Raw genomic sequence first — 27,776 nt, 5'->3', positions numbered from 1 at the left:
GGCGGATTAACAACCGTGGGCTGATACACCGACAGGATCTGAAATTGGTTTTGAGGCGGCTTCCCATTGTCGTTTAGGTAAGTGCAGCCCAAATTCCGCCTTAGATAATACGATACACAAACAGCCAACATACGATAACACATGGTACGCAGACAGATGGCGCACACACGAGTTCCCTCTCTTAAGGTTACGTTTACGTCTGTGGCGCCGCGAAGTGATCCGACCGCAAATTAAGATTATATATAGAGGGATCTAAAAAAATGCATCCACTGTTAGAAGTCCATAACTGGCAAACTAATTGATGGAGTTGTCTCACGTTTGGTAGTGTAATAATTTGTAGTGCCGGCAATCGCCACACAAGCGTTGTATTGCGTTGTTTTGTTTTGTCAGATGACAGTCGCCAGATAGTCAGTGTTTTGTTCTTAGTTGCACCTAGTTACTCGGGTAAACATGGCTGGCGCAAGGCTTACATTCGATGAAAGGGAGTCAGTTTTGAAGTGGTATTTTAAGTACGAAAACATTAATGATGTTCAACGGCAATGGAGAAATGAGTATCAAGTAGAGCCACTGACACATTTAACGATTCGTCGCATTCGAGACAAATTTGAAGCCTAAGGCTGTGTTAAAGAGGTACACCAACAACGATCTGGACGACCCGTAACAGTAACAAGTCCAACTAACTCCTGTCGTGTGTTACAAACAATTGCTCACCACAGAAGTCTATGAGACAGTGTGCCCGTGAAACTGGAGTGAGTCGCTCAAGTGTTCGGCGAATTTTGAAGACAGCAAAGTGGAAGTGCTACCTCCCACGATTGCTACACACAATGAACGAGGACGACGCAGATCGTAGAATGGAGTACTGCGAGTGGTTTACTAACATGGTGCGCAACGGTGAAGTGTTTGCAGAGATGATAGTGTGGTCTGATGAGGTACAGTTCAAACTCAATGGTACAGTAAATCGCCACAATTGCATCTACTGGGCCGCCGAAAATCCGAACGTCCATGTAGACAAAACCGTGAATTTGCCAGGAGTAATGTATGGTGTGGGTTGTCTTACCGGGGCTTGATTGGGCCATTCTTCTTTGAGGCACAGTTACCGGTGAGGTGTGCCTTCAGAAGCTTCGGACATCCATTTTACCTGCCATCTGAGACTTGTATGGAGACGGAAGAGTTAACTTTCAACGAGATGGTGCCCCAGCCCACTACCAAAATCGTGTTAGGGCTTATCTCGACGAAAATCTACCAGGAAGATCGGTAGGCCGTGGAGGTGCTGTGGAGTATCCACCACGTTCCCCAGACCTAGCTCCTCAGGACTTTTACCCGTGGGGAATACTAAAGGACGTCGTTTATCGACAAAAGCCACGCACATTGGATGAACTTCGAGAATTCATCGTACATTCATGTGCAAATATCCAACTGAACACGTTGCAGTCAGTAGTTCGTGCTGCAGTTCGGCGGCATCGTTTGTGTGTGGATGTTAATGGTGACCATTTCGAACGCCTACAGTGATATCTTTAAGTTGGACTTCAAGGTACACTTTCACCAAAAATGAGACAACTCCGCCAATTAGTTTGCAAGTTATGGACTTTAAAAAAAATGGTTCAAATGGCTCTGAGCACTATGCGACTTAACTTCTGAGGTCATCAGTCGCCTAGAACTTAGAACTAATTAAACGTAACTAACCTAAGGTCAACACACACGTCCATACACGAGGAAGGATTCGAACCTGCGACCGTAGCGGTCGCTCGGCTCCAGACTGTAGCGCCTAGAACCGCACGGACTCTCTGGCCGGCATGGACTTTTCAACAGTGGATACATTTTGTTTGGACCCCTCTGTATATAAGAGTGTCCGTTTGTTTGTATTTCATACAAATCTACAGTTTTATTCCGGTCTTGATCGAATTTTGGACACTTTATCTTCCAGAGAAGTGGAAGAACACTGTCCACGTAAGATATCGTAATCCGACCTGAAACATAGATGCATGTAACATTCACTGATGGTTCAAATGGTCCAAATGGCTCTGAGCACTATGGGACTCAACATCTTAGGTCATAAGTCCCCTAGAACTTAGAACTACTTAAACCTAACTAACCTAAGGACATCACACACACCCATGCCCGAGGCAGGATTCGAACCTGCGACCGTAGCAGTCCCGCGGTTCCGAACTGCAGCGCCAGAACCGCTAGACCACAACGGCCGGCCATTCACTGATGGGCCAAAGAAACTGGTACACCTGCCTAATATAGTGTAGAGTCCCCGCGAGCACCCAGAAGTGCCGAAACCCAATGTGGCATGGACTGAATCTTGCAGGGCCGTCTATAAATCCGCAAGAGTACGAGGGGGTGGAGATCTCTTCCGAATAGCACGTTGCAAGGCATCCCAGATATGCTCAATAATTTTCATGACTGGGGAGATTGGTGGCTAGTGGAAATGTTCCTGCAGCCACTCTGGGGGACGTGGGGCTGGGGGGTCGGATTGTGCTGCTTTAAATGCCCGTCGGAATGCACAGTGAACATGGATGGATGGTCCCGCATCACTCAAACTGCAACCGCTCCACACCATTACAGAGCCTCCACCCACTTGAACATCCCCCTGCTAACATGCAAGGTCCATGGATTTAAGAGGTTGTCTCCATACCCGTACACGTCCAACCGCTCGATACGGTTTGAAACGAGACTCGTCGGACCAGGCAACAAGTTTGCTGTCATCAACAGGCCAGGCGAGGCATAAAGCTTGTGTCGTGCAGTCATCAAGAGTACAAGAGTGGGCCTTCGGCTCCGAAAGCCCATATCGATGTTTCGTTGAATGGTTCGCACGCTGACAATTGTTGCTGGCCCAGCATTGAAATCTGCAGCAATGTGCCGTAGGGTTGCACTTCTATCACGCTGAATGATTCCCTTCAGCCGTCGTTGGTCCCGTTCTTGCAGGATCTTTTACCGGCCGCAACAATGTCGGAGATCTGAGGTTTTACCGGATTTCTGATATTCTCGGTACACTCGTGTAATGGTCGTACGGGAAACTCCCCACTTAATCGCTAACTCGGATACGCTGTGTCCCATCGCTCGTGCGCCGACTAACACCACTTTCCTCACTTAAATCTTGATAACCTACCACTGTAGCAGCAGTAACCGATCTTACAACTGCGCCAGACACTTGTTGTCTTACATAGGCGTTGCTGAGAGCAGCGCCGCATTCTGATTTCTTACATCTCTCTGTACGTTAATACGGATGCCTATACCAGTTTCTTTGGCGCTTAAGTGTATAAAGGGGAAAGATTGTTACTATAACTCCGTAAAAGGTATGGCCGATATACTTCAAGTATGTAAAATTTACAGACGAGAAACGTTTTTACTAAGCCTCTCGAAAAGTACTTGATGTGTTTAGTTCAAATTTCTCTATTCAGACAATGAAGAAAATTAAAGAAATATTGGATGCCTAACAAACGAAATATATCGTGCTAAACTGACCGTAATTCCCATCGCGAGAATAAATTATAGTGGCAAAACCCGTCTTAGAGACAGTACCATCAGACATCACTAGACTGCGGGACGATCGAAAGCTCGACGGTTTGACAAGAACATGATTGCGAACTCTTATTTATTGATTAGTTGCCGTTGTTACATATGCAGCGGAAGAATGATGGCCGTGAAGAACCTATTGTCGAACGTAATAGAGGCCACCATCATCGCCGTGCGGGATTAGCCGAGCGGTCTTAGGCGCAGCAGTCATGGACTGTGCGACTGATCCCGGCGGAGGTTCGAGTCCTCCCTCGGGCATGAGTGTGTGTGTGTTTTTGTCCTTACGATAAGTTAGGTTAAGTAGTGTGTAACATTAGGGACTGATGACCTCACCATTTAAGTCCCATAAGATTTCACACATTTTGCCACCATCATCATGGGATATGCCGCAGGTGAAAACGTATTCCATTTTTCGCATTACGTCGTTACCAGTAATTTAAGTATGCCCTTCGATATAAAGCGATTGCAGTTTCCCATGCGGCTTTCATTCGTTGTATCAACAAGGCATAGGGTCAATGACTTTCTGTTACAGAGAGTAAACATCCTGGGCAATTTCAAAAACGATTTCTTTGTCTTGTTTCTTTTGTATTACGAGTCTCTCAATAATATATCGCTTCTGTTGCAACAGGCGAAGTCTTGTTGCTCTGCCGCCCACTGTACAGTGCTTGTTGAGCGTATCGCAAAATCTCGTGTGCTAATACATAAACTAGTCACGTAACGGGAACTTCGCCTTTGAAGTGACGCTATCTCCGCTTTGGCTCGTGTCCCAGACAAACTAACGATGATCGCGCATGGATTGCACAAGCTTATAGCAGGCGACTTCCCTTTCGCATAAGCTACGCCTCCCTAGACTCCACTTAAAGAACCACTATCTAATTTCCTTTCTCTCCTACAGTGTTTGCGTTCTGACTATTCCGCAGCGCTTCAGTCATTCCGAGATATTTCACCAACTAAACTAATTGTGAGTTGTTCACGCAGGAGCAAATTGGTGCGCTTCATCTATTTATATGTATTCAGCTAAAATGACAGTTGGATGCCAATCACTGTAAAAACTTCTTCCTTCGATTTCGCGGCAATGAACAATCTATGAACGATATAATCGTACGCTGATGTTTATTTGCGGCGGCGATAGTAGATCATCACTGTGCTATTATCGGCTAGCGTCAAATATGTGACAGTTCCACCTAAAGCTGAACTGTACGACAAAAATCAATACGACATCCACTGTCTAAGGAAATATGGTACTATTCTATTTAGGAGCGATGGCTGAAGGTTAACTTACGACTGCCCAATGAATGAACTAAATTCATTTCATAGGTACCACGAAGCAAGATCCTCAACAAATCATGAAGGAAAGCGAAGTCAAAAATAAATCGGAAAAGCAGCCCATCCGATGTACAAGAAATCATAACAGCTCCGCGGGAATTACAACTAGGAGGAAGTCCCACACTCTAAAATGAGGATCTTCTGCAAGTCTTATCGGTGCCGCCAATGCAGTAAGTAACGGTTCTGATTGTGTAAAAGACGTCTTCTAGAATTGCTGAAAATTTTCGCGTACAAATTTTGGTATTTAGCACGCATTCATGTGATCGTTCGTTGTTGTCCTTAAGAAGTGAGAATGTTGGTCACACGAAAAACTTTCAAACTTCTGATAATTCTGGTCCATTCTGTTTCCTTTTGCAATCAGTAACACGTGATTTTAAAACTGGCATATAGACATAACTAATATTGTACTAAGTTCGACAGGTTTCACAGAGAAAGTCTCTGGGACCAACAGGCTTAACTCCACCCGTCATGGACAGGATGTTCTCCCTAATCTTTGCTCCTTTTGATCAGGTGCTATGAAAATACAATAGACTAACAACAAATTGAATAGGTTTAACATTTTCAGCTGACATTCTGTGATATTTTCAAACGTGTTGTGGCCAGCTAAATAAAATGCAGAATAACAACTCACATAATTGGGAACCAATCCCATATGCTCGTACCTAGCGGTTCTAGGCGCTGGGTCTTGCAGTTTCTATGGCCGAGGTCCGTGAAACTTTTCCGTTCCTAACGTTTCGTCCAGGGCTGCGCTTGACATCGTCAGAGGTGGTCCTGGTTCAGCTATTATGTTGCAGTCGGAAGAAGTTTCATTGACCACTGATATAAAACCCGGGAAACCTACCAGCACCTACGACATCTAGTCGTGAGAGTATTCAAAGTTTAGAAGTCTTTCGTTGCGTACGTACACATATTGCTTCCGCGACGATGAACTATTTTACTTTGCGACTGGTAGTGTATTGGGTACTTGGATTAATTCTGGGTGTTTGTTGGACAGAAAACATATGTTTATTTTAATAGAATAGTAAATGATAATTTAGTGAACATAGGGTTCTTGGGTAACTATAACCATTTCTCCACTCTTCGGGTAAAATGGTTTCCAAGACAAAAAATTAAAATTCTTTTGAGGTGATCCACACATGGAGATATGTTTCGAGATCTTTCCAAGATGTGAAGTGTCGTCCAGAAAGGCCACGCTGCGTGAACCGAAAGAAATTGAAATCAGAAGGCCCAATGTTGAATAAGTCAGGAAGGGTATACATCCCATCTACGTCCCTTCAGGATTTCTTTAACTCTGTTTGCAACGTGTGGTTTGGCACTGTCATGACGCAGAATGACAGCAAACAAGCTGAGCAAATTGCCGGCGTTTGTCCTAAGTGCGCGATTCGGATCCAGTATCTGTGCTCAGTAGCGTTCAGTCACCTCAGAATCTTTGTTTCTGAATCGTCGAATCAAATCAAATGGCTCTGATCACTATGGGGCTTAACTTCTGAGGTCATCAGTCCCCTAGAACTTAGAACTACTTAAACCTAACCAGCCTAAGGACATCACACACATCCATGCCCGCGGCAGGATTCGAACCTGCGACCGTAGCGGTCGCGTGGTTCGAGACTGTAGCGCCTAGAACCGCTCGGCCACTCCGGCCGGCCGAATCAAATCGTCAGCACGTTGTTTCCAATAGAGCACGTTTTCCATACACGTCCACTAACAAACGGTGATAATCCGCAGCTGATTCCTTGCGATGAGAGCAGAAGAGTAGCACTTCCCGCAAATGTATTATTCTTTTCACTCCACTCGAAAGCCACACACACAACGAGAATTAATTCAAGCTCTGAGTATACACGACACTACTTCTGACGTTAGTTGAATGTTAATTACAGATCTGTTGACAGTAGCAGAAACGTCGTAGTAACTGCAACCCAGACCGCGTTATTGGCAAAGAAGTCCACAACGTTCGCAGGCCCATCTAAGGAATTTACTTCTTTTGTTGACTTCGAGAAAAAGTTTTCGGCGCGGGTGGAACCGCGGTCTTAAGCAGGCCGAGTAGAAACGCGAGGCTGTCACGTGGGACGTGCAGATCGGTACGCACCTGGCCTGGTGGCGCACGTGCTGTGCGCGCGGGCCCCTGCCGTGTCCGTGGCCGTGCGCGCGCTCCACGCTTCCCACCACCATGGTGGCAGCCCTGCTGCCGGCGCCCTGCTCCAGCTTGCTGCACGCTACGCGCTCCTGAAGACGCCGGGGCTTCTGCTGCCGCAACGCACGCACCAGCGACTGTCGCGCGGCAGTGTCCACTCGTCTCGGCGCGGCCGAGGAAGGCGCAAATTGACGCAATGACCTCAGCAGCGCCGCCGCCAATTGTCGTGTGAGGAAGGGGGAGCCGGCCGCCGGCCGCCGCCCCCGCACCAGACCGGTCGGCCGGGCTGCTCGGGTCGCCGCGTGCAGCCGCACAGCGGCTTTCTCCGCTGCTCGCGTTGCACGTGCAGCGAAAGGGAAACCGCCGGCCGGCCGATTAGCAGATTGCTTCCTGTCCTCCGCCCGCTGCAGACTGTCCTTTGTTCCTCGAGCTTCAAGTGCCGGTATTCGGGGGTCCATTAGCTAGATCAGTCGTTCCGGATTGAGTCTTTCGCTCTGCAGCTGTTTGAAACTTTTTTTAAAATTTTTATGGCCTCCACGCATTATCCAACGAGCCAGCGCAATATCTATGGCATTTCGTACTGAAGTCAGTGCCGCCCAGTACATACATCTACATCTACATCCATACTCCGCAATCCACCATACGGTGCGTGGCGGAGGGTACCTCGTACCACAACTAGCATCTTCTCTCCCTGTTCCACTTCCAAACACAACGAGGGAAAAATGACTGCCTATATGCCTCAGTACGAGCCATAATCTCTCTTATCTTTGTGGTCTTTCCGCGAAATGTAAGTTGGCGGCAGTAAAATTGTACTGCAGTCAGCCTCAAATGCTGGTTCTCTAAATTTCCTCAATAGCGATTCACGAAAAGAACGCCTCCTTTCCTCTACAGACTCCCACCCGAGTTCCTGAAGGATTTCCGTAACACTCGCGTGATGATCTAACCTACCAGTAACAAATCTAGCAGCCCGCCTCTGAATTGCTTCTATGTCCTCCCTCAATCCGACCTCATAGGGATCCCAAACGCTCGAGCAGTACTCAAGAATAGGTCGTATTAGTGTTTTATAAGCGGTCTCCTTTACAAATGAACCACCTCTTCCCAAAATTCTACCAATGAACCGAAGACTATCCGCCTTCCCCACAACTGACATTACATGCTTGTCCCACTTCATATCGCTCTGCAATGTTACGCCCAAATATTTAATCGACGTGACTGTGTTCAAAATGGTTCAAATGGCTCTGAGCACTATGGGACTCAACTGCTGAGGTCATAAGTCCCCTAGAACTTACAACTACTTGAACCTAACTAACCTAAGGACATCACACACATCCATGCCCGACGCAGGATTCGAACCTGCGACCGCAGCGGTAGCGCGGTTCCAGACTGAAGCACCTAGAACCGCTCGGCCACAACGGCAGGCTGATTTGAAGTTATGGATGACTTAGCCGGCCGGAGTGGCCGAGCGGTTCTAGGCGCTATAGTCTGGAACCGCGCGACCGCTACGGTCGCAGGCTCGAATCCTGCCCCGGACATGGATGTGTGTGATGTCCTTAGGTTAGTTAGGTTTAAGTAGTTCTAAGTTCTAGGGGACTGATGACCTTAGAGGTTAAGTCCCATAGTGCTCAATTAAAAAAAAAATAAAAATAAATCAATGACTTAACTGCGGCAGACGACACGTTTCGTAGACCTGAATTTAAACTCATGTCCAAACTACAACCTCGTGATGTGCAGTGTATCCGAGAAAATTGCAGTCAACCATGTGCGGATGAACTAAAATCACTATCACTCTATTCACGGCGATAAAAGCTAACCTCTACGAGCAGATTCAAGTCAGGCAAAAAAATCAGTTTCAGCTGCAAAAGCAAACTACAATTTCTCGTTACAATTGGCTACCCGAAACTACCCTCACACTGGCAACACGAGATGCCGCGTTACCAAGCGATGAGGAGCCGTCAATGGCACTTCGTTGCAGATTATAGGCGACACAAGCAGATTCCAAACGAAGAAAGAATGATGGGAAGAAAAATATGGGCAAATACGGTCAGTACGATGCTGGAAACGACGCAGCAACGAATAAAATTAAAAAAAAAATGCATTTAAACTATCACTCATTTGATTAGATTTAGAAATAAAAAAAATTTTTTTCAGTTCACAGATTGGAACCTACGTCAAGTTTATACGCTAGTCATTGTGCCGAGCCACAAAACTGGGTTAAGCAGTTATATTTATGAGTGTGGGCTTCAGTCGCAACAATGAATTGTAGCTTTCAAAAATTGGGCTTCACGTAATGTTGAGCGAAGCTTATCTAATGCAAGCTGCTGTCTGTAATTATGATAAGCGTATATGTAACACTGAATCGGGTCTTTTGCGGAAGTATCTAGTAGCGTTCGGTTAGTGCTGTGTATTAAACCTGTGTATTTTATTAACATCGTTGAGTTTGCGTGTGTGGTGTTTTATGCGTCGTTATTAGGTGTGTTGAACAACCTTCGAGGAACTTCCTGTGCGGATGAAAATGCTGTCTGAACATGGCTCGACGAGTTCTTCGCCTCAAAAACGTCATTTCTGCAGTAGCGGAATCGAAAAGTTACCCATGCGTTGGCAAACTTCTAAATAGTGAAGGAGAATATATTATTGATGACTGAGGTCTCTGTTACATATATCTGATAAAAGTTACGGAAAAATGTTACGAACGTATGCACAAACCCAACAGAAAACATATAATGTACATTGTTACTTTTTGTAGTGTGCAACACAGAAAAATGATTTTTAAAGAGAAGTTTTACCTATCCATTTCCTAGAGCGGTCGCAAATTAGTGTAGTGCGTTATTTGTTTACCGATATGCACTTGCGGGGACCGTAAAACAGTATGAATAACCAGCAGCTGCATGGCGGTAGTGGTGTGGGCCAGGGCAGTACTGTCGTCCCTGGAGTACTGGTTGTTCTCTGTGTTTCATTGTCCCTACTAATACAGATCGATAAAACAAATATCGCACTAGGCTGATTTGGGACCGCTGCATCTAATGGGAAAGTAAAATTCAGCTTCAAAATCTTTCTTATACACTTAATGATACAGAAAATAAATGTGAATGAAATGCATGTTTGACCATCAGCTGCTTTTTTTAAAAAATGGTTCAAATGGCTCTGAGCACAATGCGACTTAACACCTGTGGTCATCAGTCCCCTAGACTTAGAACTACTTAAACCTAACCAACCTAAGGACATCACACACATCCACGCCCGAGGCAGGATTCGAACCTGCGACCGTTACAGCTGCTGATTTTTTTAAAATTTAAAACTAAAATATCGACCGGTTTCAGTCACAAACCATCTTCACGGATCAGGGTTAAAACAGTTTAGGCCAAACATCACATGTCATTAATAATGGCCACGTCTCATATGTAGAGCATACATATGGAGCTCTTTGCTTGAAATGTACCTTCCTGTTATATCCCTGAATATTGGCCATTCCTCCTGCGACACTCTAGTGTGGTTGTCTGGATATCTGTATTGGTTATGTCCCTGACTGGGGCAGGAATACGCGCTTTGCAGTGAGCGTGTGCATTATGTGTTACCTATAATCCAGTCACCTGCTCCGCATGAAGGGTGTACGCTAAGTAAAATTATAGTTCCTGATTCGCTACTGAAATATCTTTCTCCGCATAGAGAAACTCATTCTTAAGGTTTCTTGTCGAAAATATCAATTTACTTGGGTAGGTAGTCTGCAGCGCATCTCGTTAGTACAACCCTCTAGTTCGGGGAAATTTGGTCGTCTCAGGGCCAGCGAATTACGTAAAGGACGCCTAGCATCAGTCGAGTAAAATGTTCCAATATATAGGTCAGAATTGCGTCTTCTTTTTTTGGAGCTATTGTCTTAAAATGATAGCCTACCAGTGACGAGCACGCCCACGTTTGCCCGACAATCTGCATACAATCTAGTGTCGCCCTTTACCATCTCTTCTTATCATGTGCAACTCCTTCCAGGAGCGAGTCCTTGCCACTGCTTGACTAACAGATACAAATTTGCGCTTCTAAAATGTGGTAAGACCGTTAAACGTTGTGTATCGAACATTCTAAACATTTAAGAAAGAGATTTTCACTTTGCAGCGAAGTGTGCGCTGATATGAAACTTCATGGCAGATTAGAACTGTGTGTCGCACCGAGAGTCCGAACTCGGGACCTTTGCCTTTCGCGGGCAACTGCTCTACCAACTGAGCTACCCAAGCACGACTCACGTCCCGTCCTCACAGCTTTACTTCTGCCAGTACCTCGTCTCCTACGTTCCAAAATTCACGGAAGCTCTTCTGCAAACCTTTCTTCCGGGGGTGCTAGTTCTGCAAAGTTCGCAGAAGAGCTTCCGTGAAGTTTGGAAGATAGGAGACGAGGTACTGGCAGAATTGAAGCTGTGAGGGCGGGTCGTGAGTCTCACTTGGGTAGCTCAGCTGGTAGAGCACTTCCCCGCGGAAGTCAAAGGTCTCGAGTTCAAGTCTCGGTCAGTTTTAATCTGCCAGGAAGTTACATTCCAAACATTTCTTCTGGTCGCCCACACTGATGGAAATATCTAAGTCGGGTTGCGTGAAAATGAAGTTTATGGAACTAATGGAACTCCACATAGTTTGCGATGCGCTTGCATTTCAAAACACTTTTGCAGTTTACGATCAGATTCTGCGAAGAACTGCATGTAAACATGTTTCTGCAAATGTTTGATTAAATATATAATACTTAGCAGAAGTTTGAAAGAAACTAGCCAAGTAGGTGAGAGAAGCAATATTTTTACTCGTGTATATGTACTGGTTTTAGACAGAAGAGACATGACGTATCGTGTTTCTTACCGAAAATACCGCGTTATCAGTACATTTTCACGGACATTACTTGAATGCACAAGCGAATGTCATGCGTTCACACCTCTTAATACCAAAAAATAAAATAAAATCTTCGCCGTTTGCAACAGCTACGGCACAGACCACCATGAGGAGTTAACCTGGCTCGGTGGCGCTAACACGCGTGGGCGCCGTGCCGCAGCAGTGAATACGTCTCTTCTAGAAACACCGACTCACTCTTCCTGCCTGCGGTTTCACAACAAACCCGCTAGTGTTATCTGCGCCGCTGACGAATACAAGCATACGCTAAAGGTCTCAACAGGAAAAGATCGTACACTGCAACACCGCATTTCGCGACTCAGATGCATTTTCAACATTTCACTACCATCATAGACATTGGGTGGCTAATTGTCAGTGAGTAGGGAGGCGAATAGTATAGTTTATAAACACTTCGTCTTCTGCAAAATAGTCTTTTTCCGTATTTTTTGTCGATACATATTACGACAGCCATCTTGTGAGGACCTCTATTTTATTTCACAAGCTGCAACAAAATATATGTAGACGACAAGGCCATTATTCGTTTGTTCGACATCATGCCACCTTTTTTTTTGTTATGTCTTGCACTCTTGGTGTGTTATGTGGGTTGCAGTTATGTACACCGTTGCTGTTCACATCTTTTTCCACTTCGCTATTACTTGGTACTGCAGGTCAAAACGAATTTTAGGAAAGTTTTGGAAGCGACGTTATTGTATCTTCAGATGAGTGGGCGCGTTAAGGTTTTTTTATAAATTCGTTTCAGCCGAGACACAAGGTAAATGTGTGTAAAAATAGTGTGCAAAATTACAACCCACTAAAAACACCAATATGTACGATGTAACAAAAAAATCAGACTTACTGCAAGCTTAACAGCAGGCCACCCTGTAGTACAATCGAACGTTTAAATGAATATAGTTTTAAGTGGAAAAAGAAGATCCGTAGATGATAACACGCAGCTCTCTACGTATACATGGATACGTAAGAGAGGAAAAATCGTGTTTTGTGGAAGGTGCAGATACAAATTCTCTCTCCTGTACTTTACGTGCATTTACAGACTTGAACTGAAAACATGTATACACGTTCAAACACTAGAAGTAGTTCGACAGAAAAAGGCGAGCGTCCGTTTGTTTGTTTGTAATTCATACTAATCTACAGTTTTATTCCGATCTTGATGAAATTTTGCACACTTTACCTTAAAGACAAATGGAAGATCACCGTCTACATAAGATTCCGTAATCTGACTTGAAACGTATATACATGTAATATATAAAGGGAGAGGGAAAGGTTGTTACCAAACATCTCTAGAAGTTCTTGGCCAATTTGCTTCCAATTTCTACGTTCAGATGAAACAATGAAAAAAAATTACTGAATAATTAAATGCCTAACATACGAAATATATCGTGGAAAACTGGCTGTAATTCCTATCGCGAGAATAAATTACAGCGGCAGTACCTGTCTTGGAGGCAGTACCATCAGACGTCAATAGATAGCTGGATGAGCGGAAGTTCGAGAGTTTGGCAGAAACATAGTTGCAGAATCTTATTTATTGATTAGTTGCCATTACTACATATGATATATACCCCAGAAGATAATTTAGCCCGTGTTTCACAGTTATTTTTGTTATTAAAATCCACAGTGACATGCAAGTGCCAAGGTAGATCGCGGATATAGTACCAACAAAAATCACTAAATCGCAAGGCGATCAGAAGATCGAACAGAATCTAAATCAGTGTCGATTTCGTATATCGCCCATCCGTAGCTCAGGGTTGCTAATATGGCTGTGAGCAGTGAATTCACGACAAACGATTCTTGGAGCAGTTTAAAGTAGTCCCACTTCTCCACCTTCGGATTTATGTACGCACAAACTGTATCAGTGAACCAAATTCTACCATTTCTACAGTTTCCGAGTCGGAAGTACTAACACTCTCTCTCTCTCTCTCTCTCTCTCTCTCTCTCTCTCTCTCTGACACGCACACGTACGCAGTTTGACACATAGCAGGTCCCCGCAACGATAACGGCATGGAGATGGTGCACAATTCGCTTAGGTCTGTGTAGCGTATGTCCCAGAGTTTGGACCTCGAAATACGCCTCCGGACATTGACCTCTGGGGACGGACTTCAATGCCTGTGTCAGCGCAGATAAGGGGCAGTGTTGGCTTCCGTTTGCAAGACAGCGTGCAACAGTCACAAGCGTCAGCCGTCTGCTGATAACACTACGAGCTGCGACCGCAAGGAGCGAGTAGGCTACTCCGACTTAGCGTGGCGCGTTCTTTTTCCACAGACGTTTCTGCGGTGTTGCCGTGTGCTCTGACACGGACAATGTTGCACTACGTGAAATTTAGAAAAAGAGAGATTTAGATAAGGTTTAAGGAATGCGTTATTGTGTAATTCTCAGGTTATCATGCTTAAAATATAGAGCGATAGAAAAACAACAACTTGAATTAAACCGGAGTACAGTTGCAAGAATCGAAGAGTACGAACTGAGGAGTGAGAGTTGTAGCCTATCTCCCATGTTACTCAGTCTGTCCATTGAGCAAATATTAAAGGAAATCCAAGTGAACATTGAAAAGGGGGTTAAAGTTCTAGAAGAAGAAAAAAATACTACATTGGCCAATGATCTTGTAACTCTGCCAGTGCCAGCAAAGGACTTAGAATGTCAGGAGAGTGGTTTGAAACGTGGTTACGAGATGAACACGAAGGTAAGTAAAACAAGGGTAATGAAATATAGCCAAAACCACGCGATTTTAAATGAGTCTTCTTTCGCTTATTGATAGAACAATGTAATTATAAATCAAAAGCACAATATTTTTATGCTATATGGGAATAATTTATATAATTAACCGGTTTTCTGCTAACAAGACCAGCGACATACTGACTATCGTCGTCAAATAAGTAACAATAGGCGTAAACAACGTTGGAAAACATGTTGCTCATTTAGAGTGAGGAAAGAACACACAGTAAAATCCATCTTTGGCAATGCAGTGCTAAGCAATGAAGAAAGTAAAAAAAGTTGAGCAGTAAATAAATATAAAAATATCAAAACAGGAAAAACGTTAATACTAAACTCGAGAAACAGAGCCTATATAATAATTTGAATGAAATTAACAATTCAATAACATAAAACTAGTATTGGCAAAAGTGCTACAGAATAACATGCAGATGTATTACATATGGACAGTGATACAGAAGCAGAGTAAAAACATATAAAGTACACAATATTGTGCTTTACAGTTATAAAATGAGGCTACGCTAAGACAATTTGTTTAGAAAATAGGACATGAGCTTTTGCTGCTTATCATCAGAATAAATAATACAATTGTAAATAAACAGGATATAAATTTTAGACTTATAGCAAGTAAAGTTTGGAAAACAGAGAAACTTGTTAACGTCTAATGTGAAGTTACAGTGCTTAGCGTCCGGATTGTGGCCTTACAGGCAAAACGTGGGCGATAAAGAGTTTAGACAGGAAGAGAATGAAAGCTCCTGAAATGTGGTGTGCAGAAAAATGGTGATGATTAGATGGAGAGATCGGACAACTAAAGAAGAGATACTGCATAGAAATGAGGAAAAGAAGGATAATGCTCTCAACTTGACTGAAGGAAGGGACGGGTTTATTCGATACTCCTTGAGTCATTACAGAATGGTTACTTTACTAAATCTGAGTAACAAGGAAAGAGCAAGGGGAAGACGTTGTAAGCCTGCAGAAGGAGACAAAGGCTGGTGTACAGTAAGCGAATTGAAACCGACGTATTGTGTAAAGGTTTTGCAGAGACCGGGTGGTCGCAATTGAAGTGCAGCTACTCACAGAATCCCAGCGTGGGGTATAATTATCGTATGGGAGCAAAACTTGGTAGATATTCTAAATAGCGTTAATACAGAACCGATTTACGCTGGAAGAATAATTAGTTCAATTTTGGTCACCAATCTGGCGCTGTTAAGTATGTCGTCGGCGTCTGCAGTGCTCATGTCGAACAAATTGTTTAAGTGTCGGTTAATAATAATATCAACATTAGGTCTTTCTCGAGTGGTTGACCTTTCCTGCCCACATCACGTACCTAATTCATGGAAACATTGTACACGTCTTTCTTGCATTCACAGCGCCGGATTTGCATCTGGTGGCCAAAATTGGAACGAATTGTTTTTTCAGCGTAAATTGTTCCGCATTAAAGCATTAGATTGTCTGCCAGGTTTCACTGTTACACGATAACCACAGCCCGCACTGGACCAATATGAGTAGCTGCACTTTAATTATAACCACCTGGTGTATGAAGACTTGCACAAGATACACAGCCCCGTAGAACTGCATCAAACGAGTATTCGGGCTGAAGGACACAGTACAACGTATAATATAAACTGCACTGAAAATAAAGAAAAGAAGAAAAGTTAGATTTTATCGTCGACGTGTCACCATATTCAGTTAGTCCAAAAGGTTTAGAGACTGGATTACTAAAAAGTAGAATAACTTTAAGACGGCGGTTTTAGTGCTTCAAGTGATTTCGTATAGTCTCCTCCTACTTGAGTACAACGCACAGAATGTTCACACATTCAGAAAAGTCGTCCTTCGGGAGATAATCAACGCGTGCGTCACGTTGGCTTGAACATCCGTTTAAGTCGTCAAAGCGTTGATCCTTCGTGTGAATTTGTGCATTTCGTCGTTTTGTGGTAGTTCGGTGTTGATAACAAAATGGCTCTGAGCACTATGGGACTTAACATCTGAGGTCATCAGTCCCCTAGAACTTAGAACTACTTAAACCTAACTAACCTAAGGACATCACACACATCCATGCCCGAGGCAGGATTCGAACCTGCGACCGTAGCGGTCACGCGGTTCCAAACTGAAGCGCCTAGAACCGCACGGCCACACCGGGCGGGCGGTGTTGATAACACGATATCTTGTCACCCGTGACGATTTATACGGCAAAGCAGAGTTCGCGTTTTGCATTTTATTCAAGTCGCGGCAGCCGTCAACGCATCGTTTACTGTCTGGGAGTGAATAAGTGCGGGAAAACTAACATACTTATGTCTCGTTCAGAATCGCGGAAAACTTAACGGACGGACAACAATTTTATTTCTGCTCGCACTAGCGACGATTTCGAACGAAAGACGCAACAACTAGAGAATCCAGCAGCATCAGGCGACACCATTTATGTTGAACTACTAGCACAATAACACTGTTGGAATATCTAGGTGTTATCACTACGCAGTGGCATCAAATAGAACTAACTCGTACAAAACCGTAATACGGAGGAGGATGAAAACTTCAACCATGTTCTGGAACAGTAGAGCGATTCAGTTAAGCACTCAGCGTATGTGACTATGTGGTGCGGCTTCACAAGCTGCTACATTACCGTTTTTCTTCGGGGTTAAGACACCTCGCAGTCCTGTTACGTGCACAGTGACATCTGAACGTCATGAAGACTTTCTTCTGCAGCAAACGGTTCCAGCTTTACACAAACGCAACTGTGTCGACACTAATATTTTAGAACAAGGCTGGGCGACACATATTGCTTACCAGGTGAAAGATTTGCTTCGAGAAACCTTCGGTTACGACCGCATCAGCTCTAGGCAATTTGAAGATGTGTGGCATTCCAGACCTCCGACCTAAATCGGGGTGATTTCTGGTTGGGGGGGATGGATATCTGAAAGGTAGTGTCTATCAGGGGTGTATCCGGAATATTGCTGATCTAAAATTAGCATACGACGACATATGACCCTGATTGCACCAGTTGTGCTGAGAGCAGTTGTCGACCGTGCCGTGTTACAGATGGAGCATGTTGCTGTGTGAGGAGACCATATCAAACCGATGTTGTAAATTGTGACCACAACATAATAAACGTTTCAGAACCACAGATTTCATGTGTTTGATCGTTACTACACTTTTCCTGGACCCATCACATTCTGACTGCTTACAGCTGCCGTATTTCACCTTGAAGTCAGGAAGTAGAAAGCCGGCCGCTGTGACCGAGCGGTTCTAGGCGCTTCAGTCCGGAACCGCGATGCTGCTACGGTCGCAGGTTTGACTCCTGCCTTGGGAATGGATGTGTGTAATGCCCTTGGGTACGTTAGGTTTAAGTGGTTCTAAATCTAGGGGACTGATGACCTCAGATGTTAAGTCCCATAGTGCTTAGAGCCATCAGGAAGTAGAACTATTATTTTTTCAGCATACTCCGCGAGAGCACCAGTTAATGAAAATACATACGATGGTTCAGCGTTTTGCGATGTATAAAGTCTGCACACGGAGCATAGTCAGTTTAATTATAACTACTCTGTATCTTTAGGACGTACATCGATTCTCGCAGCCTTGTGCTTGTAGAGAGCACGTTGTGGCTTCGAAATCCATGGTTTTTCAACTAGAAAACAGTAAATGCGGCTGAGTGAAAGATGGGAACAAGAAAGAACGAGACATTGAAGAACAGGGTGTATCAAAAAGAATCATCCGATTCGGCACGTTTATATTTATGAAACTAATGAACATATACAATGATTTTCCTTTTTTGATGACCGGAAAAAGTTTTTATTTTCATACCTTTTCACAGGTGTTCAATATGACCCCTTGTGAGATGCACGGCATATGTCAATGAGGTATTCAAATTGTTCGCACACTGCAGCCAGCATGTCTCAATTACAGCTCCCACAGCTGCTGTTACGCGATGTCTCAATTCATTCATTGTTGGTAACGGAGGCACATAAACAGAGTACTTTGTAAACCCCCACAAGAAATATTCACGTACAGTCAGGTTTGGTGACCTCTGAGACCAGTAATGTAAGGCTGAATCATTTGGTCCAGTGCGACCAATTCATCGTTCAGTAATCCTCTGATTTAAAAATTCCGATACTTCCAGATGCCAGTGTGGCGGTGGCCCATGGTCTTGGTAAATGAAGTCGTTCATATCAGTCTACAACTGTGGGATAAGAAAGTCTTCAAACATATCGACATATGTGCTTCCTGTAGCAGTGTTCTCGGCAAAGAAAAATGGACCATACACCTTCTTCTGTGAATCTCCACAAAATGCATTAATTTTTGAACATTCCCTCTCATATTGTACATCTTTTATGTGGTTGTTCCGTACCCCATATTCTCACATTGTGAGGGTTCACCTTTCCATTTAAATGGAATATTGGCCCGTCACTGAACAATAATCATGAAAGAAAATTGTCATCCACCATCTTGCCAAGAACGAAAATACAGAACTCCTCACGTTGTTGTTTGTCATCTTCACGAAGAGCTTGCAGTAGCTGAACTTTGTATGGTTTCATGTGTAAAACCCGACAACACACGCCAGATGGACATCGGGGGCATGCTGAGCTGTCGAACTACAAGGCGAACGGATTTCTATGGACTCCTTATGAAACTGACGGTTGCGTTCGACGTCTGTGTCGGACACTCGGGGACGCGCGGCGACTTGCCTTTAGACAAACAACCTGTTTTTCGGAACTGTCCGCGCCATCGTCTAATGTTCTGTGCTGTAGGAGGATACACACCGTACCTAGTACAAAAGTCACGCTGGACAATTATTACTGACCCGGGCTGCTCAAAACGCTTTCTGTTGTTCTGATACCATTTTTACTAGAACCGAAGTGGACGCACACTGCTGCTACCTAGCGGGAACCATGTAAAACTCAAGAGTTTGCTCTTACCAGCACTATGTTGTTCACGCACATATCTCAAATAACATAATAATTACGACTTTTTTAATCGGATGATTCTTTTTGATAGATCCTGTATTTTTTTTCTCACGAAAACAATGAACAGAATGTTAATGTAAATTCTGGAATGTGTCAGCCTCGTGTTGATATAATGCCCACAGCCTCGTTTAGAATCTCATGTGGAACAAAGCTCTGTACTGGAATCGAGGCGCACATTGCTGCTACTGATAGACTGCCCTGCATAATGACGCTGCACACGTCTCTAGCACTGTGCAGTGTGCTGCGTGGTTTAGAAAGTGCAACGAGACAGCGGTCGCTGGCTGCTCGTTTGTTCCACATGGCGGCGTCGACTGCACAACAGTCATTATACCGCTGTTGGGAAATGCCGACAGGAATGCATCGCCAACAGGCGTCTGAGCAGAAGGGATGGGAAGAATCGACCGGCTGAAACCTATAGCGGTATTTCACTTTTCAATAACCGGTATTTTATTTTTACTAATAATCGGGTACGACACCGAAATATCAATTAGCCATAGCAGCAGAGCAAAAATTTTTGGTTTTTAAATATACACTTTTCAAAGAAAGAGTAATTTTTTATTCGTAAAATTTCCAATGCTTTGAAATGTTGTGTTATTAGAGAAATTGGGAAAAGCAGTAAGTGATATTTTAATAATAGTGCCGACAGAAACGAGCAACAAACTCATGAGATATTATGTGGTACAGCTTTGCTAAGGCCGTAATGTACCTGTTACCATGAGGTTGGCGCATTTAATGGCACTATCACTAGTATTGAAGTATTTTACGAAGTGCGGTGTCAGTGAAGTGCAATGCCCCACTTACTTTAACATATTAAGAATGGGATGAGCCGTAACGAACTTGCAACAGGAGAAAAAATTTAACAGTTCACTCATACAACGAAAAACTAGTCCAAAGCACCAAATTTTACTTTTTTTATTCACTTGATGGCTAGTTTCCATAATAAAATAGTCACCATGATATGTGACTATAACGATCCGAAAACTATATCAAAAATGTACAACGAACAGTTACATCGCATACAGATAACTGGAACTGTTCGTTGAGCATTCTTGACATGGTTTTCGCATCTACGGATAGATCATTATTCAATATGTCACGATGATTTGAAAATGGGTCTAGGCCCGAAACAAGTAATCAAAATGGTTCAAATGGCTCTCAGCATTATGGGACTTAACATCTGAGGTCATCAGTCCCCTTAAACCTAACTAACCTAAGGACATTACACACATCCATGCCCGAGGCAGGATTCGAACCTGCGACCCTAGCAGCACCGCGGTTCCGGAGTGAAGCACCTAGAACCCCACGGCCACAGCGGCCGGCCAAACTAGTAATCATGTGAATTTAAAAAAAAATTGCTACTCTGGATTGGTTTTTCTTTGTACTGATTAACAGAAGTTGCTGACCCATAGCTATTATAGCATGCTGGAAGTTTGTGAATTCATTCATCTTTTACAATAAAAATAGAAAGTAGCCGAGCTGTTGCCTGCTTCTCCATGTGCACTTAGCTGCTTGTAGCTATTGAAAACAGGCGAATTAATAGGGAAAATATAGATCTTCAACCTCAGTTTTCACCCTTCGACACTGACTATTGGTAATGCCCAAACACTGGTATGTTCCTCAATTACAACACGATTTTTGAGCAGAGTTCCAAAAATATTAGAATCGATAGAAGAATAATGGCGACCTTTTTGTAGTAATCAGCTACTCGCCAGTTTTAAAGAAAGCAGTGAATAATGGACGAACTATTTTTTCTTTTATTTGTCTATTTAATTTAATATTTTGAGCCTGTGTATGTTGTAACTGAGGGAGTCAAAATTTTTCAATGTTTGTTCGATTTCTACGTTTATTACAGGGAATAATGGGAATGAAAACCCGCAAATCGATTATTTCAGAAACTGGTTATTTTGAGCGGCTTTAACGCTCCAGTTAAACTAGCGATGAAAAAAAAGGCCGATACAACCGAAAACCGGTTGTTTAAGCGATAACTCCCATCCCTACTGAGCAGAGTGGGACGACGGGAGAAGCTGCGGGGTGAGCAATAGATAAAGGTCCAGGAATGCTGGTGACTGCCGACGCTAATGGTCGTAACCCCACCGCTATGACAAGCTGTTAAATGGATACAGCCGAAGGTCGGCCAATACTGGACAGGACCTGTACAACTTGCACTGCCCCTAGCACCAGCATAGCCCGTGCCGCGGCCCTTCGCAATGAGCTGCGGAGAGACAAGACCATTCACGCGATTCTGAAAAATGGTTCAAATGGCTCTAAGCACTATGGGACTTAACACCTAAGGTCATCAGTCCCCTAGACTTAGAACTACTTAAACCTAACTAACCTAAGGACATCACACACATTCATGCCCGAGGTAGGATTCGAACCTGCAACCGTAGCACCCGCGTGGTTCCGGACTGAAGGGCATAGAACCGCTCGGCCACAGCGGCCGGCCACGAGATTTTGAATCTAAACAAGTGCGTTTCAGAGTGGCAACAAGTTATGTGTTTCTAGTGCGTTTTATCGATGGACGAATTTAACTTTGAAGTAGTATGTTTTATTTGCAACTAAGTAATATTACATTTTCATTGCATCTTTGCATAAAATTGATATTTTCTATATTGTTGACTGTGAGAGTGACTACTCCAATAGCCGGCCAGAGTGCTGAGCGGTTCTAGGCGCTACAGTCTGGAACCGCGCGACCGCTACGGTCGCAGGTTCGAATCCTGCCACGAGCATGGATGTGTGTGATGTCCTTAGGTTAGTTAGGTTTAAGTAGTTCTAGGTTCTAGGGGTCTGATGACCTCAGATGTTAAGTGCCATAGTGCTCAGAGCCATTTGAACCATTTGAACTACTCCAATAAACAACAAGGGAAATGTTAATTACCACGGTGGTGCATTTGGATTGTTTGGTAAAAGGTATTTCGGGTTTCCCAGACACAAAAGATACCATAAAAATACATTTTTACGTCTTTTTAAACAAGCAAATATGGAGAAATCGTCACTTAAAATGTAATGAAAGTAACTCGAAGGAAGCCAATGTTGGGCTTATGAAAATTGTGCTAGTGTAGTGCTGCATTGCCTTCACTACGCGTGTGATAAATGTTTCACTGAAGGTTAACCAAAATTTGATTTAGACCTACTTAACAGAAAACTTTAACTTTATAGCTTCATTATGAATTTTTGCTTCTTTGAGTCAAATTTCACCCAACATGGAACCATAGTAATACGAGGCACATATGACTTCTACTTACTTTAGTATGATGCCCATAAACACTTGTCCAATTAAAACATTGCTGTAACAAAACTGACTATTTGTTACAATTCCACGCACGAACAACCGAAAAAAATTTATACGACAAAAATGCGAAACAAAAACCAACGAAGTATACTATTATAAATCGAATTTATAGTTCCATTAAGTAACGTATCATAGTATTGCTTAGTGTGAAGAGTGTTGTAATACAACGTTCAGAAAAAATTACAATTAAAAAAAAAAGCTTACCTGTCCGATACTGCTAGACCTTCCCCTACCTAAAGGGGTGAAAGGCGTATTCCTACTTCGGGGGGGGGGGGGGGGGAATAGGGAAGAAATAGATAGCTTCGTGGCCATAAATAGACGGAGCAGGAAGGCACCTGAATAAGCGCAATGAAAGGAAAAAGGATATGACTAGCTTTAAGGAAGCAACTTGACATTTCTCTGATGCAATTGAGTGCAATCACGACCAACTACTTGAAAATGAATAAATTATTCTCGGGTTTCAAGCACCGTTATTTCGAAGTACAGGAACTGAGGAAAGATTGCAAATTGCTTAGTTCAGTGAATCAAAATATATGTGATGTAAACACGACAGGAAACTAAGTTAGCGACCACTGCAATGACATAAGTCCACCTGACGGAGATGGAATCATCCTGAAAAGGAAGTGGAAATAAAAGCGAATTATGAGTACTCACAGTAACTTTAGTTTCAATTCATGTTCATAGCGGTCAGTTAAGCACAACCTAAAATTTTAACATTAAAAATGGAATTAGCTCCTCGAGCTTTCAGAAGCTGTCTACGCCATTGTCATCAGGAGGAAAACTACCGGCTACCGGGACTGCCACAGCGTTCTACACGTGTATACGCGGAATGCCGTGCCGGCCTCATCACTCAGCAGCTTCACTCTTGTTGATGAGGGTGAAGACAGCTGTCTAAGGATTGATCATTTTATTCGAAATGACATGGATTAAAAACCAAGGAGGCATGCTGCCGTAAAGGACATCGAGGATATTTTCAAGGGGAGCTTTTATCTCATCTGATACAAGTGCTTTTCCTGTGGGTTAAGCACGGCGCACGTCATTTGCTACGTCACGTTGAAGTTCAGCATATTCGCTATTTATAGTGACACCTTCTATTGAGTACGACTGCGAGATAAGAGACGTGTGTTATATATGATGGTTGAGGCCTCACTAGAGTCGACAGCGTTGGCTATGATGAACTTGTTTCGATGAATTGGCCCATAGAGCCATAATTCCAATTTTTAATGGTTCTTGGAGCATCACTAGCAATGTAATTGGAAGCATAACCAATATTACTCTGTAGATACGCCATGTGAAAGTATCCCTTGCCACACGATCAACACCTCTCGAAAACTAGAACCTCTGACGCGTCTGAGATTGCTGCTGCATGTGACCCTGGCACAGCTTCATCACTAAAGGAAAAGAGCTCCAAGAAATGATAGAGCAGATCGAAAGTACTGGAAAATATCATGGAAGGAAAGTAAAGCGAAGAAAACGAATACAATTACAATAGGAAAAGGGCGAAGGACATCGATACGATAGTTCGAAGGGGAGTAGGGGTAGACCTGGGGATATAGACTATTTTTTAAAATTTTGGAAGACTAATGGCGACTTGCAAATAGTATAAAAAGTTCCAGCTGCGACCATATTAAAAACCTGTGGACATCAAGGTAGTATTCTTGAAAGAAAAATACCTGACTACACTGCGTTTTCTCCTTTCCCTGAGAGCTAGGGGGTGGGGGGGAAAGGCGCTCCCCTCCACCTTTCCTTGCCTCAGGATATGGGCGCCCTTGAGGAGCGCAAAATGGTATAAATCATGCCAAATGGAGAGAAACTGTAATATGTGCGAGATTTTGAGCAGCAAGGAGTTAGAATAGATAGGAATTGGAAGTGCATTACTGACATTAAATCATGAATGTCACTAGCAAAATCGGCGTTCTCTAAGCGGTGTGAGCATGTGAATCACGTAAAATGTTAATACAGTGTTTTGTCTAGAGCGACTTCCTGTACCTCACCGAAAATTTGCCCATGAGGAGGAAAGCCGTGAAAAGGATGGAGGATTAGCGCAGAATGGAAGAACATAAAATGAGAAGCAGAGTTACGAACAAAGAGGTGCTGAGGAGAATGGGAGCAGAAAGGCAGTTACTGAACGTAGAAAAGGGAACTATATTCGTGACGTGAAAAGATTATAAAAACAATTTTAGAAGGGTATGTGGAGGAGAAAATAAAGGAAGGCTGGAAAACGATTCATACCCTTGATGACACGTTACTGAATTCAATTATAGTAAACATGAAGAAGGAAGCAACTGATCCAAAAAGAATGGTGAAGCGATGATTGACTTACAGGTGATGACCGCACTCCTAGTCGCCTTTAGGTGAGCAGTGTGACGTGGTTCGGTGGCTTAAATGTTTTAGTTGGGGTTGGGTTGTTTGGGGGAAGAGACCAAACTGTCGAGGTCATCGGTCTCATCGGATTAGGGAAGGACGGGGAAGGAAGTCGGCCGTGCCCTTTCAAAGGAACCATCCCGGCATTTGCCTGGAGCGATTTAGGGAAATCACGGAAAACCTAAGTCAGGATGGCCGGACGCGGAATTGAACTGTCGTCCTCCCGAATGCTAGTCCAGTGTAAATGTTATAGTGGCCATTTAATTACCTATAGGATAGGAGCTTGTTCTCCAATTGGTCGGCATGCAATAAGACATTCGGTTGTGAGACTGTCGCATGTGTTTCCAAAATGCGGATCACAATGAGTATCATGTTCAACATCATACACTTCTGGAGTGGCAGGGTGAACTAATTTACAAACTGGATGAAAAATTTTTCACCTACAAGTGTAGCACGCGTAGAAAGGCATCACGGTTGCTCTAAAAGCAACGAATTTTCATTGTTTCTCAGTTACTACACAAATTCGACTGGACACTTCGTGAATGCTCTGAACACTTCGAAGGCACACTTCAGCTCATGTTCGTTTTCTACATTCGCTGTTACGCGAACCGACTGTAGAAGGTAAAGTTAGACAGCTGAAAATGTCGCAATTGGATTTTGTTACGTGGAATGAACGTGCGCTCGGCAACACCAGTACAAGTTGGTAACACTGTAGCAGTTAGCAGTTCGTCAGCTCAGCGCAGGAAAGGAAATTACGGTCGAACGTCCCATCAACGACCAGGTCATTATCGGTCATCCGAGACGACGCAGAAACTGAGATTGGAGATCGCGAAGACCAATTACAGCACGCACAGAGGCCTTTAAGTAATCATTTTTACTATTCCTCTGACGCGAATGGAACTAATGATACAGTAGGAAGTGCTCTCTACACATCACTTCATAGTCTTTTACCGAACGTACAATGACGGGAAAACATCTGTAACACCAAGGAGCTGTGCGACATAATCGAAAGTTGATAGGCTCGTTTCTACATTTGAAAGGCAACGTTAATTCCAATTTCGCGCGAATCGCATAACAGTGGCGCTAGCAGTCGCATAACAGTGGCGCTAGCAGCGCCTCTATGAGGATGCAAATCTGGTTTGCCTTAAATACACGCTTTATTTACCTTTGAGCATGGACATAGTGAGTTGGTGTCAGTCAAGAATGCCCTTAAGACGACAAAGACGCCAATATCGAACCTCATTGAGTTTGAACAAGGTCGTGTAAATAGGGCTACGAGAACTGGATGCTTCTTCTGCGATACTGCAGGAAGATTTGGTAGGACTGTAGCCACTGCACGTAATTGATAGTAGTGGCGGTCACAAGAATGTACGACAGCAAGAAGACCGGTCTCCGGACGGCTGCGTTGCACTAACGCGCGGGACGACCATCGTATGTCGCCGTATGGCTCTGTCGCTTTATACTGCATCTGCACCTGCAAGCCGGCCGCGGTGGTCTAGCGGTTCTAGGCGCGCAGTCCGGAACCGCGCGACTGCTACGGTCGCAGGTTCGAATCCTGCCTCGGGCATGGATGTGTGTGATGTCCTTAGGTTAGTTAGGTTTAAGTAGTTCTAAGTTCTAGGGGACTGATGACCACAGATGTTAAGTCCCATAGTGCTCAGAGCCATTTGAACCATTTTGCACCTGCAATTTGACCAGCAGTTGGCACCACAGTAACACATCGTACTGTTACAAATCTGTTACTTCAGGACAGCTCCGAGCCAGACGCCCTGTGGCGTGCATCCTAGAGATGGGCAAAGTCGTTCATCCTTGGGAACTAGTTCACTGGTGATCGCTCACTTATGGGAACCGTTCATTTTTACTCGTACACCGTTCATTGTGCTTGGTATATGGTTCTTATGAAAAACTGAAACTTGGTACATAGGTGACTGAAGATGGAAGGCGCCAAGAGGGGGTACTTGCATCTCCCCGGAGTACAGAGTTTTTATTCATAACAGAATTCTCACACACTTCTGATTTTCGTGATTCTGCAAAACATCTCGTTTAGCCAATGGAGCGTTATGTGGCTGATCGCTGTGGAATAATATAAGGTGGCGCGCGAAAAACCGGTCCCGAGTACAGGCTGCTCGCCAATTACGCACGATTTGTTGACCGCTACGAGCAGAATAGATAAACATATAATAATTGGGCAGTGAAGAAAGAACAAATAAGCTAAAGCAAACAATTTCGTAACAACAGATGACGATTGGTAAGTTTCGTGCGCCACCCAATACCACTGAAATTATATTGTAGGAATTATCGTATTCTCTTTACAAAATGTGACACCATACACTCGATTACGAAGTGCAGGCTTCATTCGGTTGTAAGTCGGTCTGCCTTCCACAACAATGTACATGCTCTTCTACCTTGGATCATAAAAGACGGAAAATGGCCACTCGTGTGTGTCGTGCCAACGTCCATTGCATGTGTAATAACAAAAAATCTTTCCTTTTTACAAGAATTTCTTCTGCTGTTTATAGAAATAGTGAAGTAAGCTGATACGCCGTTTTGTTACCTGAAAATATGTATGTATTACATACCACGTAATTTTTATGTAATCTACGTAA

General features: G+C 43.7%; 1 protein-coding gene across 3 annotated transcripts in view; it reads right to left on the bottom strand.

Annotated features, from left to right (window-relative positions):
• The window catches only part of LOC124787819 (transmembrane ascorbate-dependent reductase CYB561), a 283,476-nt gene that overhangs the window by 239,980 nt on the left and 15,720 nt on the right, over positions 1-27,776 (bottom strand). For 2 of the 3 annotated variants that reach the window (XM_047254750.1, XM_047254749.1), the window contains exon 1: positions 6,932-7,201. The exons of the other annotated variant lie outside the window; for it this stretch is intronic. In XM_047254750.1, coding sequence (XP_047110706.1) covers positions 6,932-7,014 — 83 coding nt within the window. In that variant the 5' untranslated portion in view covers positions 7,015-7,201. Of the gene's footprint in view, positions 1-6,931; positions 7,202-27,776 lie in introns of those variants that run through there. 3 annotated transcript variants of the gene reach the window in all.

This window comes from Schistocerca piceifrons, chromosome 3 (assembly GCF_021461385.2).
Source record: "Schistocerca piceifrons isolate TAMUIC-IGC-003096 chromosome 3, iqSchPice1.1, whole genome shotgun sequence".
Taxonomy (NCBI): Eukaryota; Metazoa; Arthropoda; class Insecta; order Orthoptera; family Acrididae; genus Schistocerca; species Schistocerca piceifrons.
This window is presented reverse-complemented; position numbering and strand designations above follow the sequence as displayed.